At 39.5% G+C, this 16,622-nt stretch overlaps 1 protein-coding gene across 1 annotated transcript; it reads left to right on the top strand.

Annotated features, from left to right (window-relative positions):
• Nucleotides 1-898: 898 nt before the first annotated feature.
• On the top strand, nt 899-8,128 carry cdx4 (caudal type homeobox 4). The gene is made up of 3 exons (XM_060832329.1): nt 899-1,325; nt 6,316-6,461; nt 7,928-8,128. The coding sequence occupies exons 1-3, from the start codon at nt 899-901 to the stop codon at nt 8,126-8,128; spliced, it is 774 nt and encodes a 257-aa protein (XP_060688312.1).
• The last annotated feature ends 8,494 nt before the right edge of the window (nt 8,129-16,622 follow it).

Raw genomic sequence — 16,622 nt, 5'->3', positions numbered from 1 at the left:
TCAAATGATCCTTACAATTTGAAAAGTATTATTGATCATTTGATTTCTTGCCCAATTTGAGCAAATCTTGAACCAGCAAATGGGCAAACTATCTGGTAAGTACATACGTTGCATCTGCCTGAAAGTGTCCTCGGGAGTTCAAATCATTTGGTTTCTATCACTGGTTGACTGCGGCCAGAACGCATTGAGAAATCCACTTAATTACTCGGCTTTAAAAAGCAACATGATACTCAAGGTCAGATATAAAGTATGCCACCCCGGCAAATGGAATAGTAGTGTGTGCATTTTAATGTGAAAGGAAGAACCGCAGATGCTGGAAGTCTGAAACAAAGCTCGAGAAACTCAGCAAGTCTGGCAGCATCTGTACAGGGAAAACAGAAACGTTTTAAGTCCAGTGATCCTTCTTCAGAAGGGTGTGTGTGTGTGTGTGTGTGTGTTTTGATTAATGATTATGCCCGTTAAAATGTTTGCTTCCCAAAAATAGACATCGTTCCTATAAGTCCTAGGAGCACATTACAAAGCGTATCCCATTGAAAATTTCAGATTTGCACGAAAATTCAATTTCTCTCCAAAGTGCAGGTGTCTCGGTGTTATTGTCGTGCTTTTGGTGTTTACAATTTATTGCTGAGGTGGACTTCTCTGGCAATAGGAAGTGCCACAGAGCAGAAAGGTGGCTTTATGTTTTAAAAAAAACTCGTTCTTATTTGAATGCAAATCGATGACCAGGCGGTGCAATGACGTCGCGGCGCCTTTGGTACACCGTTAGTAGCAGGGTCCTGTCAACAATGGTTAATCGTGTGTGATAGGGGCAGTTCAGTATGAGCCTCGCCAGGCAAATGCCAGTCCAAGTAGACAGCCACAACTGGCTGCAGCATGCACGCAAACCCTAACCCTCGCCATGTATGTGGGCTATATATTGGATAAAGAAGTAAGCATGTACCCAGGACCCGTTAGACGACCAAGCATCAATTTATCCACACAGAACTTCGTTTCTCCGCCACAGTACTCGGAGTACGCGGGATATCATGTGCCTAATATGGAAAACCATCCCCAAACCTCGGTGTCTTGGGCCTCTCCGTATGGTCCAGCAAGAGAGGACTGGAGTTCTTATGGGCCCGGGCCATCGAACACAGTGCCAGTTCAGATCAGTAACTCTACTCCAGGGCAGGTTTCTTACAGCTCGCCTGACTATAACCCCATGAACACCCCAGCTGCAGGAATCCTTCCTCCTTTAGACGCAATCTCAGGGGGGCAAACGTCGCCCAATAGTCAGAGGCGCAATCCCTATGAATGGATGAAGAAAACAGCACAGATCTCTGCTGCAGGTAAGAACTCTCCAACACTTGAAAAATCTTCTGGTTACGTACAATTCGGGGCCCAGGTAAAGTAGGTGCATATTAAACGGTGGTCGGAACATGGAGAGCTATATTCAGAAATACAGGTCTTAGTCACTTGCAGTTATAATATTTAACTTAAGTATTAATGCAAGTGACAATTTTGGCTTCTAGAAAGATATGTTGATATTATTCATGCTTGGCTTTCTGTAGATTGAAATCTGATGTTAAATGACGATAGTGATTAGTGTCCTGGGTACAGATCGTTCCATGTGGTCATTTTCACAAAGAATCCTTTGTCTTTTGTTTTGGGAAACGTTTATAGAAATGGGGTTCATCTATCAACAACACTGAGCAATCTGCTGGGCCGGGTGTGAAGCGTTTGTGTCGATGCTGGGGCTCTGTTTTAGAATGTTACTGTTAGAGTAGGGTTAGGTTCTCCATTGCGTTGAGTGCAGGAAAGGCCAGTTTGAGTGTGCGTGCTAAGCCCTGTGGAAGGCTGTATCACTGTATATTACAAAAAAGTCAGGATTTGGCAAAGTCTTACTAATAATTACGAGGCCTGAGGCTTTTAGATTTTGTTTGCAAATCTCATGTTTATACGATTGGCAAAATGTTTAAGTTTTATTAACTTCAACTTTGCACTTTTTTGAAATCATTGCAATTACTCGGCTCTTTTTTTTGAGAAATATTGAAACTGAGGGAACTGTACCCAAGCCAAACCTGAGCCCTTGCCTATTACAGGGCAAGAAATTGGGCCAGGTCACGCAGTTCCATTTACGTCGATGGAATGGAAACGCTAAGGCCAGTGATTCCAATCCCCTAATGTGTTTTACATGAAAGGTCGGCCAAGCCCTTCGTGTGTCCCGTCTTGCAATGTGGCTGCACGGAACACCTTCCAAATGCTTGGCTAGCCAGACTCTACATGTGAAAGGAAACTGCTTTCCCAGACTTCGACTATCTCCGCATGGACTCTAATAACAACAGGACTATTGGAAGGTGATTTGGAGCATGTCTGAAAGATTTGCTGGATCATTGCATGCGGAAGAGAAGCTGACCAGTGTGTGGTGACTGCCTTTCTTTTGATGCCTGTTTGTATCAGACTGAACAGATTGGTGAAATTTTAGTTAAATAAGGAAGTACGAGTGGTTCTGTTTTACAGCCTCAAGTATTAGCCATTTGAGATAAGAAGTTGAACCATTTTTCATTTGGTGTCCAACCCCTCTTTCAGCCGGTGAGCTTCTTAGGTATTTCTGGTTTACCGAATTACATTTGAAAGGGTTTGAAAATAAATGTTGTGATCTGGAGCCAGTTCAAAAAAAAATCATTGCTGAATATCAATTAAATCCAGATTTGTTCACTTGAAGCTTTCCTGGAACTGGCCAAATGATCGGATCTGGTCCCCACAATCGTAGGCCAATTTCCATTGCTTAAAATCCCTGGGACAACAAAATACTGGCGGATTTGAGACATGCACAATGGTTAGAGGACCATTTTAACAACCACTCCACACACTTCCTAAAGCACATTAAAACTTACTGTCCAATTTGAATTAAAATCAAAGAAGTGTAGGAGGAACTCAGCAGATCTGGCAGCATTTATGGAGCGAGTACAAAGAATTTATAATGGATTCAAAATATTAATTTTTTAAAAAATCTGCTGATGCTGTGAATCAGAAACAGGAAGAGAAATTGCTGGGAAACTCAGCGAGTCTGGCAGCATCTGTGGAGAGAAAGCAGAGTGCACTCAACAGATTCTGTCAGACTTGATGAGTTTTTCCAGAAATTTCCGTTGTTTGTTTCAAAATATGAAATTATTATTTTCTCCACCATGACAGCCGGCGCTGAATTTCTACCGAATTTTCTGTTTTTGTTTCAGGTTTGAAGCATCCGCAGTATTTTGCTTTTATTTTTCCAATTTAAATAATCGGATTGGCAGCGGCGAGCTGTTAAGGTCGGAAAGTGAACTGGAAGGTGTTAGTTTCTGACTTGGTTTTGGAAAGGCCAGCCTGGACGCGGGAACCAATCCCCTGTAAGCGCCTATTGTAAGGTTACACAGAGGTTACACTGTGTGAACGAACCTAGGTCCGGCTTCGCATGCTCCCAATGTTAGTCCTACCCAGGGTGTTGCTTCCACCTTGTTCCTGTTGTCAGTGTTGTGTCAACACTCCCTTCAACCCAATAGATTTCTGGAGCTAAACAGATCTCTTCCCTGTTATAATTTGCGTGAAGGTATTGTTTTTAAAGAAGTTTCCAGCAGGGGTAACAAAACCAGATTATTCTTTTTTTAAAAAAAGCGACAGTGTAATTGAATTGGGACAGTGGTCCCAGATTCCAGTGAGAGAATCCCATGCAAATTGCAGGAGGTGCGAATGTAACCAGGCGCCGGTCTCGGTTTGAATGCTAATTTGCCATCCTGTAAACTAGCTGTGAGGTCCCGTTTCTTCAGTCACCACATTGTTATTTGTCATATTCAGGCGGCATGCCCTTTCAACACTTTGCTAGCTTTGATATGCGCCCTGTTACGCTTCCTAACTCCTCATTATCTGGGAACATGGAGGCTTTATATTACCGGAAAGGGTGACGATTTTCACAATAAATAATGAATCTTGTCCTTGTAGCATTGTCTGGCTCGCAATGTCTCCCGAATTTTATTACCAAGGTGAATAATGCGAGTGCGGATGGCCGCGTTATAAACCGAGGTCATATTTACATAGGCTTCGGGTAACCTGTTGAATTTTAACCCTTGGCACACCCGCAAGACAGGTCAATTTTTGTTCAAATGCAAATATGTTCTATCTGTGGCCTGGGGGAGTGTAAGTAAATTATAAATCAAACTCATTTCTGATTTGGAATAAGGGAGGTTTGAATTGGAAGCTAGAAATGGTTTGAAGAATTTTCTTGAAATTGAATACATTTAACAGTTAGAATTGTGAGAGAAACATATTAAGACAATCTGCACTTAACAAGTGAACCAAATGTCAATAAGTACAATTCTAAGAATATCAGCTCATGCTGGAAATCCACAACTCTTTGGTCAAGAACTGTAAGGGAAGTGATTGCAATAGTGTAGGAGAGAATAAGGGTTAACTTTTAAGTTGTCTATTCGAGGCTATGGTCCATTTTGGATGAGAGTGACAATCAACACTTTGGTCCCTTATAGAGATATTAAAACTGTTCATAATGAACTAGACCACACATAAATTGTGCACCAGCTAGAAGCCTGGACAGAAAAGAGATTCAATAATAAATCACAGAATACGAAGTAACTGCAAAATGTTCTGGACCCTAGAAATGTCTGAATCGAGCTGTTATATTTAGAAATAAAAGCAATGAGTGTTATGTAGAAGAGGCAAGTTTTGGCCCATTAGACTCTCACTCATCAGTTTGAAGAGCAATCATTTAAATACTGCACAACGGCTTATTTGGTCAAGATTCAATTTAAAATACGTTTTTTTTTAGAAAGGATCCTTAATTTTTTTGTAGATTTATTAAAAATGAGTAAATGAGAAGATATTCTAAGAAACAGTATTAAAGGTGATCAATACTCGTGTTAAATGCAATGGAATAGTTTATTCTGAAGTTTCAATTGCAATTTGAATACCAGCTCATATTCAGTACTACTCTTTTAAAAAGTTTGGCTCCCTTGTACTCAAGGGCCCGAGAGCCTGCAGACGCTTCGGTTTCGATGTTGTATTTAAAAGATGCTTTTAAGATGAAAGTAAATGCCGCCAGTTGTTTATGTGAGGGAAATCAAACAGATTGCCCTGTGATCTGACTACTAGAAAGTCACCCTTTTGTAAAATTAACTTGTAGCTCTTTGTGTGGAGTGTGTTCGCTTTATCATATGAATACCGCGTTGTTAACATGTCCAAGGGGGTGTATGCACCACAGAGTGGTCTGGTCTCATCTTTCAAGTAGGGAAACGAGTTGCAAACATTTACAAGGATTAAAGAATCCCCGTTTGAGGGGACGTCGAGCTTCATTTCCATTTCTCGAAAGGATTTAAACTGAAATTCCAAGTACCTCACATGACAGTTTAACCTATAATTTTTTGTGACATTGCTAAAGGTGGGCGCATTGCACAACGTAGACAGATCTAACATTATCATTTTTGTGACTTCACCCCACTGTCTTTTCTTTTCCAAAGATAAAATGCTTGTTGTATCTATGTTTTTTTCCCGTAACTCGTGTTTGTGCTTTGAAACTCGCGGTTAGGCTACCAGAAACCAGACGACTGGTTGACATTGCATTGTAGTTGGGAGAGATTTGCAGAAAAGCTCTCCTGTGGAAATCGACACTTGGTTGAAGTGTTATTTCGTGCACTTAACTACATTTTGTTTTGAGAATTTACTTATCTGGGATGCAGGTCTGGTGGGAAGGTAAATATTTGTCGAAATGTAAACATACAAAGCTGAATTAGGATAGCTGTCTTGAGAAGTTCGTAAACTAGCCAAGAGAGATGAAGTATTCACAATAGGAATGCATCCTTGTCACTTTGTGGTGCTCAAGAAATATAAATAGCAATGTCAATTTAAATTTGACTCCGATCCGTTAGGAGGATTACAGAATATTTGTTTCATTTATTACATTCATTGCTACATTTATTACAGACACTGCTATACAACGTTTTAAAAAGAATACAATATTCTACGTTGGCATATTGCAACGTGTAACTTATTTTACTGGATAACATTAAGTTATTAAACGTTAGTTATTTCTTGTTCGACACAAAAACCGAATACTAAACATGCCAAAAAGTCCGAATTAATTTCGGGTATCTGGCCCCATCTCCGAGAATAATAAATATCACTGATGCGTGTAACAGATAACTAGTAAAGAATTAATGCAGAAATTTAAATCTAAAACAATAAGCTTAACTAGAGTTTGCTGGTCAAATAAAAGAGAAAGTCACTCTTTCAGATTCGGCTTTACTGGATTCGTCATAATGTTGCTTTAAATTCCACGATATCATTTTTCAGGTAAAACCCGGACAAAAGACAAGTACAGGGTAGTTTATACGGATCATCAGAGGCTTGAGCTGGAAAAGGAATTTCACTACAACAGGTACATTACTATCAAGAGAAAATCGGAACTGGCAACGATCCTAGGACTCTCAGAAAGACAGGTTCGTTAACAAAATCTTGTAGAGAAATCTGCATTGACGTTGGAAAATATTCGTAAATACAACACCCCTTTCTCCTGCCAGATTGTAATTGGGATCTGCGAAATAATTGCGCTCATTTTCAACATTGCCCTAAAGTCCCTACACACTCAAATCAAGAATTTCATGTCATTGCCTCTTCCATGCCTGAACTCCAGTCTGATATTTAGACACCCGTTGTGCATTTCCAGGTGTCGTTTCTGAAAATCCAGTATTAAGTGTGTTTCTTTGAAAAGGAAGTACTATTTCTCAAAACTGCACAGAGACAAAGTTAAAAATCACACAACTCCAGGTTATAGTCCAACAGGTTTAATTGGAAGCACTAGCTTTCGGAGCGACGCTCCTTCATCAGGTGGTTGTGGACAATGTTTTTTTTTGTTTTATTTTTGTGCCAGTCCCTCAGAGAAAGCCTGCTGATCAAATCTTTCTGCTAGTTTTATTCTTGCGACTAAATCACAATTAAATGAAAATCACTTCATTGCAATGAAGAAATATCCTTTCTGCTCAGTGGTGTGAGATTATTCATAACTGTCAGTAAAAGATTACTTAATTCTTTATTTGGTATTATGAATCTCATATAGGACTCTTCAAACTTAAAAATCTCTCAACAATAGGCAAATGAAACAGAAGCAAATGATGTAATTTACAAAAATCAGTAGAGGAAGGGTGAAATTCACCAGTGGCAGTGGGGAAATGATGGAGGTAAAAAAAGAGATGAATTTTGTGATTATTTCTAAAAATGAGGAGGTTTGATTTGAAGAGAAAATTTATATATAGAGACACGATTATTAAATGAAAACAGAAAATGAACAGGGCCAACGAAAAGCTATAGGAAAGTTAATGGCACCTAGGTTTTCCACCACAAACATTAATTCCTCCTTTCAAATGTTGACTGGCAATGTATATTTCCAGCATTTTCAATTTTCATTTCAGAGAATCAGCATTTACGTCTTTTCTCATTATCTGAAGGCTGCAGATCTGCAAGGTAACTATTCCAGCCCCCAAACTGTAAGAAGTAAATTCTCATGTGAAGCGTTTTGAAACATTTCAAGATATGGTACGAGTGCAAAAGGACAGTGGAAACATACGACCAAACATAAGAATATACAAGTTGGGAGCAGGAGTAAGCGATTTCGCTAAATCAGCCTACTTCACCATGAATGGAGCCCTCTACTCCCAAAAATTTGCTGAGTGGTTAAACATTTTAATACTGCATTTTAATTCATAGTTGGTAAACAAGACAGTAAGGATAGAGAAACCAAGGGCAGTAAGTAGTTTGATTCACATCAGCCATAATGTGCTTGAATAGTGAACCTCTGTGGACAGAGCGAATGCCCTTAACTTTCTAAAGTAAAATTTATTTCAAGTTATGACACTTGTTTCCCAACTATTGCCATATGCCTTACAGTTCTAATTCTGTTCTGATTTAGGTTAAAATCTGGTTCCAGAATCGAAGGGCCAAGGAACGGAAGATGACCAAGAAACAGTTAGCTCAATCTGATGGCTGTCTGGCTCCCCATGGTCCGGGTCCAGGGAGTCCTGTTGAGATGCCGGGGCAGATGCTGCTTGGGGGCCACATTTCTGGAGGCCCTCCTGTGGGGAATATGGCCCAAGTAACTGTCACACTCTAACCAGTGCACAACAGCAAGGACCTCAGAGCTTGTGAGGATGACCCAGCCATATACCAGGATTATGGACAGAGGAGCACTCCATTTAAGAAAAAAAAAGGCGCTTTACATTTTCAGAAGATGTGAATTTTATGGATATCAGGGAATGATTTGCAATTTGTAAAGTCAATGTAATGACAAGCAGATGCTTGATATACAGATCAAACTTTGTCTTCAACATTAAAAGTTATTCAAAAGACTTTTTTTTCCAAGAATCTCGGTAACATTCCAGGCCATATCAAGTTGCTTCTTTAAATCATAAGTTTGGATACAATATAGTAAAACCAATATACATTCAAAAAGCTTTTAAAAGGCTTTCCAAATATTTTAGAGGGGAAAAAAGTCACCTCTGAACATAAAGGGACAGCAAAGAGCATTGTGTCGCCTGTTGTATTACTAAAAGTGGAGTCGTATTCTGTAAACAATGCAGAACTGTATACTGGTACTCAGCTAAAATACACATGTTGTCTGGTGTGTGTTCAGCAAATTAATCTCTGGTCCCAGTTGCTGTGCTTCATGTTTTTTTAATCTAGACATGTATTAACTTACAAGAATTAATTTTCTGGCATCTTAAGGTACAAATTGTTATCTAACTTGTTAATAAAAGGGTGTTTGGGATGCATTTCATTCTGCATGTGTAGTACCAAGGAACAAAATTACATGGATTTGGGCAATTTGGAATTTTGCTAAGTTTTAAGGTGTGGGAGTTAAATCAATTAGTAAAGCTTAAATGTAAAATAATTTCTCACTGGTATGGATTATCTAACATAGAATTTTGAGCTTCTGGTTGGAACGTCACTCGTCAGTGGCATCTATAATTTGGATCTCCTGCTGGCCAATGTTAAGGACCAGAGGACTCATTGGTGTTATCCTGCACACACTAGTCCCAAATTCAAAGAGTTGAGCTGAGATATGCTTCCATCAAACAGAAGCTGCTAGGGTGGGGAAGAAGGACATAAATGCACCAAAATATTGCATTGGGAAAGTGAGTGGATCCATCAAAATAGTATGCCTTCATGGACTACTCAGAATCTGGTTCAGAAGTCTCAATAAAACAAAACTACTGAACAACTTTTCGTAACAAATTATTTCACAAGATAAAAACAGAACTAAAAGATTGCAGCAGTGTTAGCCTCTACTGCTTTGCTGTCATAAAATAAACAACATATTACTTATAATCAGACTGATCACAACCATCTGCAACTGCAGGTATGTTCCAATCAGACAGCTTGCTGCTTACACAGCCTGACCAGAGCTTCCATTTCTACTACCCAGCAGAGAAATTAGTGGATTTTTGATTACAGGCAACCTGTCAGCTCCCTCCTCAACAATTACATTATTTTAAAACAGCATAAGTGATGGTGTCTGCATTCTCAAAGCATCTGAGATCAGTGAAAACATACTTTAAAAGTGTCCACAGAGGATCTAAGTATCTGCAACCATTTCACATGCCCTTTCAAATATAGGAACTTACTATACACAGACTTAAAGTTATAAAGGAAATGCAAATGTTTTCCTGTCAGCAAGTTTGAATCATTTCAGGTTAAACACAACTAGCATCATAGTAAGAGGCACATCTAAAGACTGTGGTGCAAGTGCAATTACCCTTCCTTCAGGCTTAGCTCCATGCTTGGGGAATGGCATCCCTCAAGCTCTACATGACCAGTTGAGAGATTCTGTGGTCTGTTGTGGACTATGGCTTATTACTAGAACCCTGTATTTAGTTAAAAAAATCACCAATTTGATAAAGTTCAGAGGTCACATGTCTGGCAGAAGCATAACTTAGGGCCACATACATATTTTATGACCATATGTACAGTTTTTAAAAAAATTTCTAAATATCTTATTAAATCAGAGGGTATACATTTCTTACATCGGAATGTGCACACTGTATTCGTTATTTTGCATGCTGAGGTTTCACCGTCCTGCCCAATGCCAGCCAACAGCAAAAATGAGAATAACAAAAGATAGCTAACATTTACTTCTGTTATTATCTATCAGCTCTTCTCCCTGCTGTACTGAAGGTATTATCTCTGTCTGAGATACGGAGTTGGATCTTCAATCACTGGTGGGTTTGGGACCCAGTCTGGGAGCAATTTACAAAATGCAGAGATTACCTCTGGGACAGTTTCCAAATTTCATAATGGTCTCTGGGAGAGGGAATGAGGAAACCCATTCATCTCTTATAAGAGTTGTAACAGGTTGAGGTCTCCAATCTTTAAGGAGATTTTGGAAAAATGAAAGTTTTGTGCACATTGATGCACAATTGTCAGATTCACATTGGGGAGGACAGTATTTCTTTATATATTGAAAATTATTGGAGGGCCTGGATTATGAGCCTATTGTCTCTGTTTTGTCCCTGTGCCTCAAGCAGAAGCTCCATTTGGAACTCACCCCAACCAAGTAAATTATCAACCTATAAATCCTTCAACACGTGCCAATGCTAGATCATAAGAGTGGGAGACATTTCTGGACAGTCATGTAATGGAAAGTAAGTTGGGACCCCTAGCATCACTGTCCACTAATGTGGAGAAAACAATCAAGACCTCCTCATTGATATGTACCACACTATCATTTTGCCTTTTTGCGTCCAGCCCTCTAATGAGGAACAACCCAACTACTTTCTTGCATGCAGTGGCAGGCAGCTGCTACCCATGAAGGCTGTACGTGTTACAGCTAGCAGTGTACAGGCAGCTGGTGCATCCCTGTGACATGTACATTTACTCTGGACCAATTAAGGTATATGTATTTCCATATCTTACATTACTTGATAATGGGATTTAAGATTCATTTTCTGAATTTGTCATTACCTGGCCTGGCTGAGGAATCTAGAACATGGAATCTATTCTTAGGGTATAAAGGCTGATCATTTAGAACTGAAATGAAGATCATTTATTTCATTCAGAATATTGCGGAGTTTTGGAATTCTCTACCCCAGAGAATGTCTGTGCTCTGTCCTTGAATATATTGAAGTCTGAGATAGAGGGGAGACTTAGGAAATTCCATAGTATGGTGAGCGGGTAGGAGAATGGAGTTGAAGCAAAATATTGGCTATGTTCATCATGAACATCTTGCTATTAATTGGATCAAGGATAAGTGAATCAAAAGTGTCCTTTTCTCATAGTCAGAGATTTAGGCTGTTTATGAATTTTGCTTTTCTGTCATTAACCACTTTCACATTTCCTCCATCTGTGCAACTGGTAGCCCACACAGTAGATGGCCAAATGTATATCCAACTGGCTAGTGTTTAAAATGAGGACCTAAGCAGCAACAAACTTCATGCAATGGAATCTTTGGTATATTTTGTATTTTGCTCAAAACTTTGAAGAATAAACATAGCAAAAGATTTTAAAAAACAAAGAAAATAAAAACTAGTATAAAAATAACAATATCAAGTATCACTATTCACTTTTCGATAAGTTCATATTGATCAGTTAAGGTTCCTTTAAAGAGATGAGAGGTTAGTTTGGCAAGATTTAGTCTGTCAAAAGGCCTGTTTTATGAATCATTTTAATTAAATTCAAAATTAAACATCAGAAAAGTAGATTCACTCTTGCTTAACATGTTTCTCATCAAAGAGCAGGAATGGGAATATAAAAGTTAATCATCAACCTGGAAATCAGATGAATGAATGAGTGAATTGATACTGCTCATCATTAAGGAAAGAAGGATCAAATATTCTGAGTTTTAAGTAAGGGTATGAAGAGTTTAAATGTAACTGAAATTGCATCTTACAAATGCTATGCTAATGCCGAAGCTAAGCTGTACCGGTCGGACTCCGGTGCTTGTTGAATGGTGAGAGTAAGATAAGTTATAATATTTGCAACATTCTCTGCTCAGGTGAAATGAGTGCTACTACATAAACTCAAATTGTGTATTTCATATATCTGCAGAAGTGGGGCTGCTGACAGCTGGTGAAACCTGATAGAAAAGACTTGATGGGATAATTGGCTTTCTTAAACATTCAAAATGGAAAAATATCAGTGGACTGAATGGCCTTTTCTAGAGTTGCCAAATGTTTTCATAAAGATGTCAAGCATTGCAAAAATAAAAGCTTAAACCCCATCAAGCCTGTACAAATGATTGTTGTTGTAATGACTTTCTTTTAAATTTTAATGTTTCACCTCAGTTATATTCCAAACAATAAATAGCTGAGGATGTGAGAGACTTTCAACTAATTGAAAATACCAGACATCCAATACAATACAACATTATTGGCTATGGATATAGATAAGCATCATTTGTTGAAGTGGTCACAACAGACTGGTCAAATAATGAAATGTTAATTTATGTATTGCTGTGTAGAAAGAATCAAGCCCAAAATTGGAAAATACAACCAGAAACCTAATTATAAATGTCCTAATTATGATTCCAGTAACTGGAAGTGTATCAAAAGCACAAAAATGCCAAAAACCCACAGCAGACCAGGCAATATCTGCAGAGACAACATTTCTTACAATGATCATTCAGCAAAACCCAAAGGTTGCTTTAGCTTTCCAGCAGCTGTCACTTTTTATCTTCACGTATACCCGTACATCTGTTATTTCCACAGTGCATTGTAAATGGTGGCTATTCCATAGCACTTTCAGCCTCCAGCACATTGCAGAGTCTAAATGCTTCCAGATCAGAAAAAACAGCCTTCATTCTTCATAAACTGCTTGAGGGATTAGTTGGTTTTCAAGGCTCAACAGAGAATTAAAACAAAGGAGGAGTCATTTCACAAGCAATTGGAGTCTTACAAGCCTTTTTATCAGGTGTGAATTGGAAACATCATAAGTTATCTACATCACACAGGTTACTTTACCATGCTAGAAATGAGAAAAAGAGGTCTCTGTCTCCCTCTCTCTCATGGAATAGCTCTTCTCACATGATTCCGAAAACAGAAGTTTCCATAATGTGGCTGAAAATGATTGTGCAGTTTTCCACACAATATAAGATAAATTAATGTAGCGCCTTTCATGTCATAAAGATTTCTGAAAATGTTTCAACTAATTAATTACTTTTGAAATGCAGTCACCATTGGCAAATACGGCAAGCAATGTACATATTGTATTGCAAGGTCCCATGAACAGCAATGAAGCAATTAACCAATTATCCTATGCACTAAATAATAAGGCAATCAAAATATCATTAAATTATTAAACACACAGTGCAATATATAAAATTCAAAACATCCTGTTTGGAACAATATTAATTTGTTTGTTTGGCTAACATACCTTTATATCCTGAGTGAAAACAACAAATGCTGGAGATCACAGCAGTCAGACAGCATTTATGGAGAGAGAGCAAGCTAACGCTTCAAGTCTAGATGATTCTTCATCAAAGCTGAAGTAAAGTGTGCAGGGGACAGCATTTATGCTACAGTTTGGGAAGGTGTGGGTAGTGGACGGAGGCTCGCTGTCTTCATTCCTGATGAAGGGCTTTTCCCTGAAATGTCGATTTTCCTGCTCCTCGGATGCTGCCTGACCTGCTGTGCTTTTCTAGCACCATTCTAATCTAGACTCTGACTTCCAGCATCTACAGTACCCACTTCTGCCTTGTGGATGTGGAGTGCCAATTGAAAAAATGTTGATAGTTTAAGTAATTGGAATGAGAGAATGGCAGAACAATGGTTCTTTCCTTTATATCCCCTCATTCCAGTTTTAATTTTTAGGAAATTATTGCAGCCATCAGTGTCCTGAAGACATGTGTCAGTTCTATGAGAAATGGTTCTATAGGTGCCAAGTATCCTTCAGTATCTCTTCCAAATAGGGGTTATTCATGCATGAGCCTTGAGAACAAGCAGACAATACAAACTTCAGGCATATCGTAGCCAAGTATTCACTCAGTGTTCAAAAATGTGCACTGCTAATCTGATTATTGATAGAAATCAATGCAGCTAAAAGGTCTGTTGAATGCAAAATGCAGTAATTTTCACAAGTAGCTTCTCCTCCTATGTCAAATGAAACATTAGGTGCTTTCATTTACTCATTTGTTTTTCTTTCCCGCAGTAATATGCAAACCTTGGCAATACTTAAATTGAAAAAGCTCCACATTGAAATATTCACAAATCTCTGGATCAATAGCCAGTGCAATGTACACTGAACTCTGCTTACTCTTTTCTTCTCTTTTGATCCTTCAGCAGGAAATGGTCAGACTTTAGTAACATGTGCCTGACTCTAACTACCACCTATTATGCACAACCCTCTGAATAAAACAATGTATCTTCATCTCAGTCCAAAGTAATCAACCTTTTATCCTGAGAATGTGCCCCTATGTTCCACAGCCAGGGACAATAAATGCTCGTATCAACCTGCCAAGCCCTTTCAGAATCTTGCATGCTTCAACAAGATCATCTCATTCTTCAGAGAACATGTATCCAATTTACTTGGCCTCTCTAACATAGGGCAACTCACTCATTCCAGTAAACCTCATTTTATTATCTCAATAGAAGTACATAATCCCGTAAATATGGAGATCAGCACAGCACATAATTGGCTGGACTTTGCCACAGGTGGGAAAGCAGGTGTGTGGACACATAATGTAGAGTGCCGTGCAATGGACAGCGAACCCACTAGTGGTTCATTCAGATATGCTTTGTTAATCTTTCACAAATAGTGGGGGGTTAGGGGGTAGAGATAGTGGGCCACCAAGTAGCTTATGATCCAATTGAAACAATTAAACAGAGAGGGCATAGATTCTAAATGATGTGCGAATGGAGCTATGGTGACATGAATTTTTTTTTACACACAGCAAGTAGTTCAGGTATAGAATGCACTGCCTGGGAATACTTGGGGGAAGGTTCAATTGAGGCATTCAAGAGACTAATGGATGATTATTTGCATAGAATTAAAATTGGAATTAGATTTTATTGTCACGTGTACTCAAGTGCAGGAATACGTAAGTGTAGTGGAAAGTATACAGAGTCACCATTCTCTGGCGCATCTTAATTACAAATCTAGAATTTTATAAAACAAGAAACATTTTAAAAAGAGCCAAAAGGTTAGTTGTCAGAATCTTAGTCTAAAGTCTTATCTCCATAAAGTTGTTTGGAATGCTCAGTTACCGATGTAGGCACCCGGGCCTAGTTACAGTCAGGAGTGTAGGTCAGCCTGTGAATCTCCCATCGATCACTGGGAGGAGCCACATTCTTGTTACTGCTGATTATGCTGCCATTATGTCCAGTCACGGGAGGAGCTTTAACACTGCTGAATTTCTGTGAATTCCCACTTAAAGGTCCCATCCTGCCACCACTCTGATTCACCAGTTCCCGATATATACCCCCGCAGAACTGTCCCTGTTATTACCGGCCAGTGAAAATGGGGATTCCTTCCAAATCCACAGAGGTAACTCGAGGCACGGCCCTACAATGGCATTCCCTCCTGTGTTCCACCCTACCCTCTGCCTTGTCCAAAATGCAGTCCCAGACCCTCATTTTCCTACCAGACACTAGTAAGGAGCCTGAACCACATGGAGGGTCTGAGATTATCACTCAACTCCTCTCTCTGCCCTCCAATTGCGGGTAACAATTGAGTACGAGTAAGTCACTTATGATAGTAAGATGGTGTACAGGCCTGGAGGAAGAACACCTCATCTTTCGCCTCGGAACACTTCAACCCCAGGGCATCAATGTGGACTTCAACAGTTTCCTCATTTCCCCTTCCCCCACCTCACCCCAGCTCAGCACTGTCCCCATGACTTGTCCGGACTTGTCCTAGCTGCCTATCTCCTTTTCCACCTGTCCACTCCACCCTCTCCTCCCTGACCTATCAACTTCATCCCCTTCCCCACTCCCTATTGTACTCTATGCTACTTTCTCCCCACCCCCACCCTCCTCCAGCTTATCTCTCCACGCTTCAGGCTCTCTGCCTTTATTCCTGATGAAGGGCTTTTGCCCAAAACATCGATTTCGCTGCTCGTTGGATGCTGCCTGAACTGCTGTGCTCTTCCAGCACCACTAATCCGGCATCTAACAATAAACGTTTGGTTGGATGTAATACAAGGGAAGAAACAAAGCAAGCTTGTCAGATAAATAAAACAGTAACCACAAGATGAAATACAAGCTTGTGTCAGATATTCAGTCCCTCAAGCTTGCCCTACCATTCAACAAAATCATGGCTGATCTGCTGCAAGCCTCAATTCTTTTCTCACAGCCCGCAACTCCCCAAAACTTCAAAAGTCAATCCAGCTGGTGTTTAAATACTTCCGGTGATCTAGCCTCCATAACTTTATGGGGTGGAAAATTCCAGATGCTCAATATCCTGCAACAGAAGAAATTTTTCCACATCTGCTTTAGATGACTGATTCTTTATTCTGTAGCTATGGCTGCAAGTTCAAGCATCCCAACTCGTGGAAATATCTTAATAGTTACCCTTTCAAGATCCCGCAAAATCTTGTATGTTTCACTAAGATCACCCTCAGCTGTTCTTCATAAGTCAATCCGTTCATCCCAGGAATCAGTTCAGTGAATCTCTTTTGA

Source organism: Hemiscyllium ocellatum, chromosome 11, assembly GCF_020745735.1.
Source record: "Hemiscyllium ocellatum isolate sHemOce1 chromosome 11, sHemOce1.pat.X.cur, whole genome shotgun sequence".
NCBI classification, from domain to species: Eukaryota; Metazoa; Chordata; class Chondrichthyes; order Orectolobiformes; family Hemiscylliidae; genus Hemiscyllium; species Hemiscyllium ocellatum.
The sequence above is the reverse complement of the archived record's forward strand: the minus strand, read 5'-3'. Positions and strand labels throughout refer to the sequence as shown.

Coding starts and splice junctions, on each gene's coding strand:
- cdx4 (XM_060832329.1), top strand. CDS start 899: ATGTATGTGGGCTATATATTGGATAAAGAAGTAAGCATGTACCCAGGA. Junction 1,326..6,315: donor AGCACAGATCTCTGCTGCAG/GTAAGAACTCTC, acceptor ATCATTTTTCAG/GTAAAACCCGGACAAAAGAC. Junction 6,462..7,927: donor TAGGACTCTCAGAAAGACAG/GTTCGTTAACAA, acceptor GTTCTGATTTAG/GTTAAAATCTGGTTCCAGAA.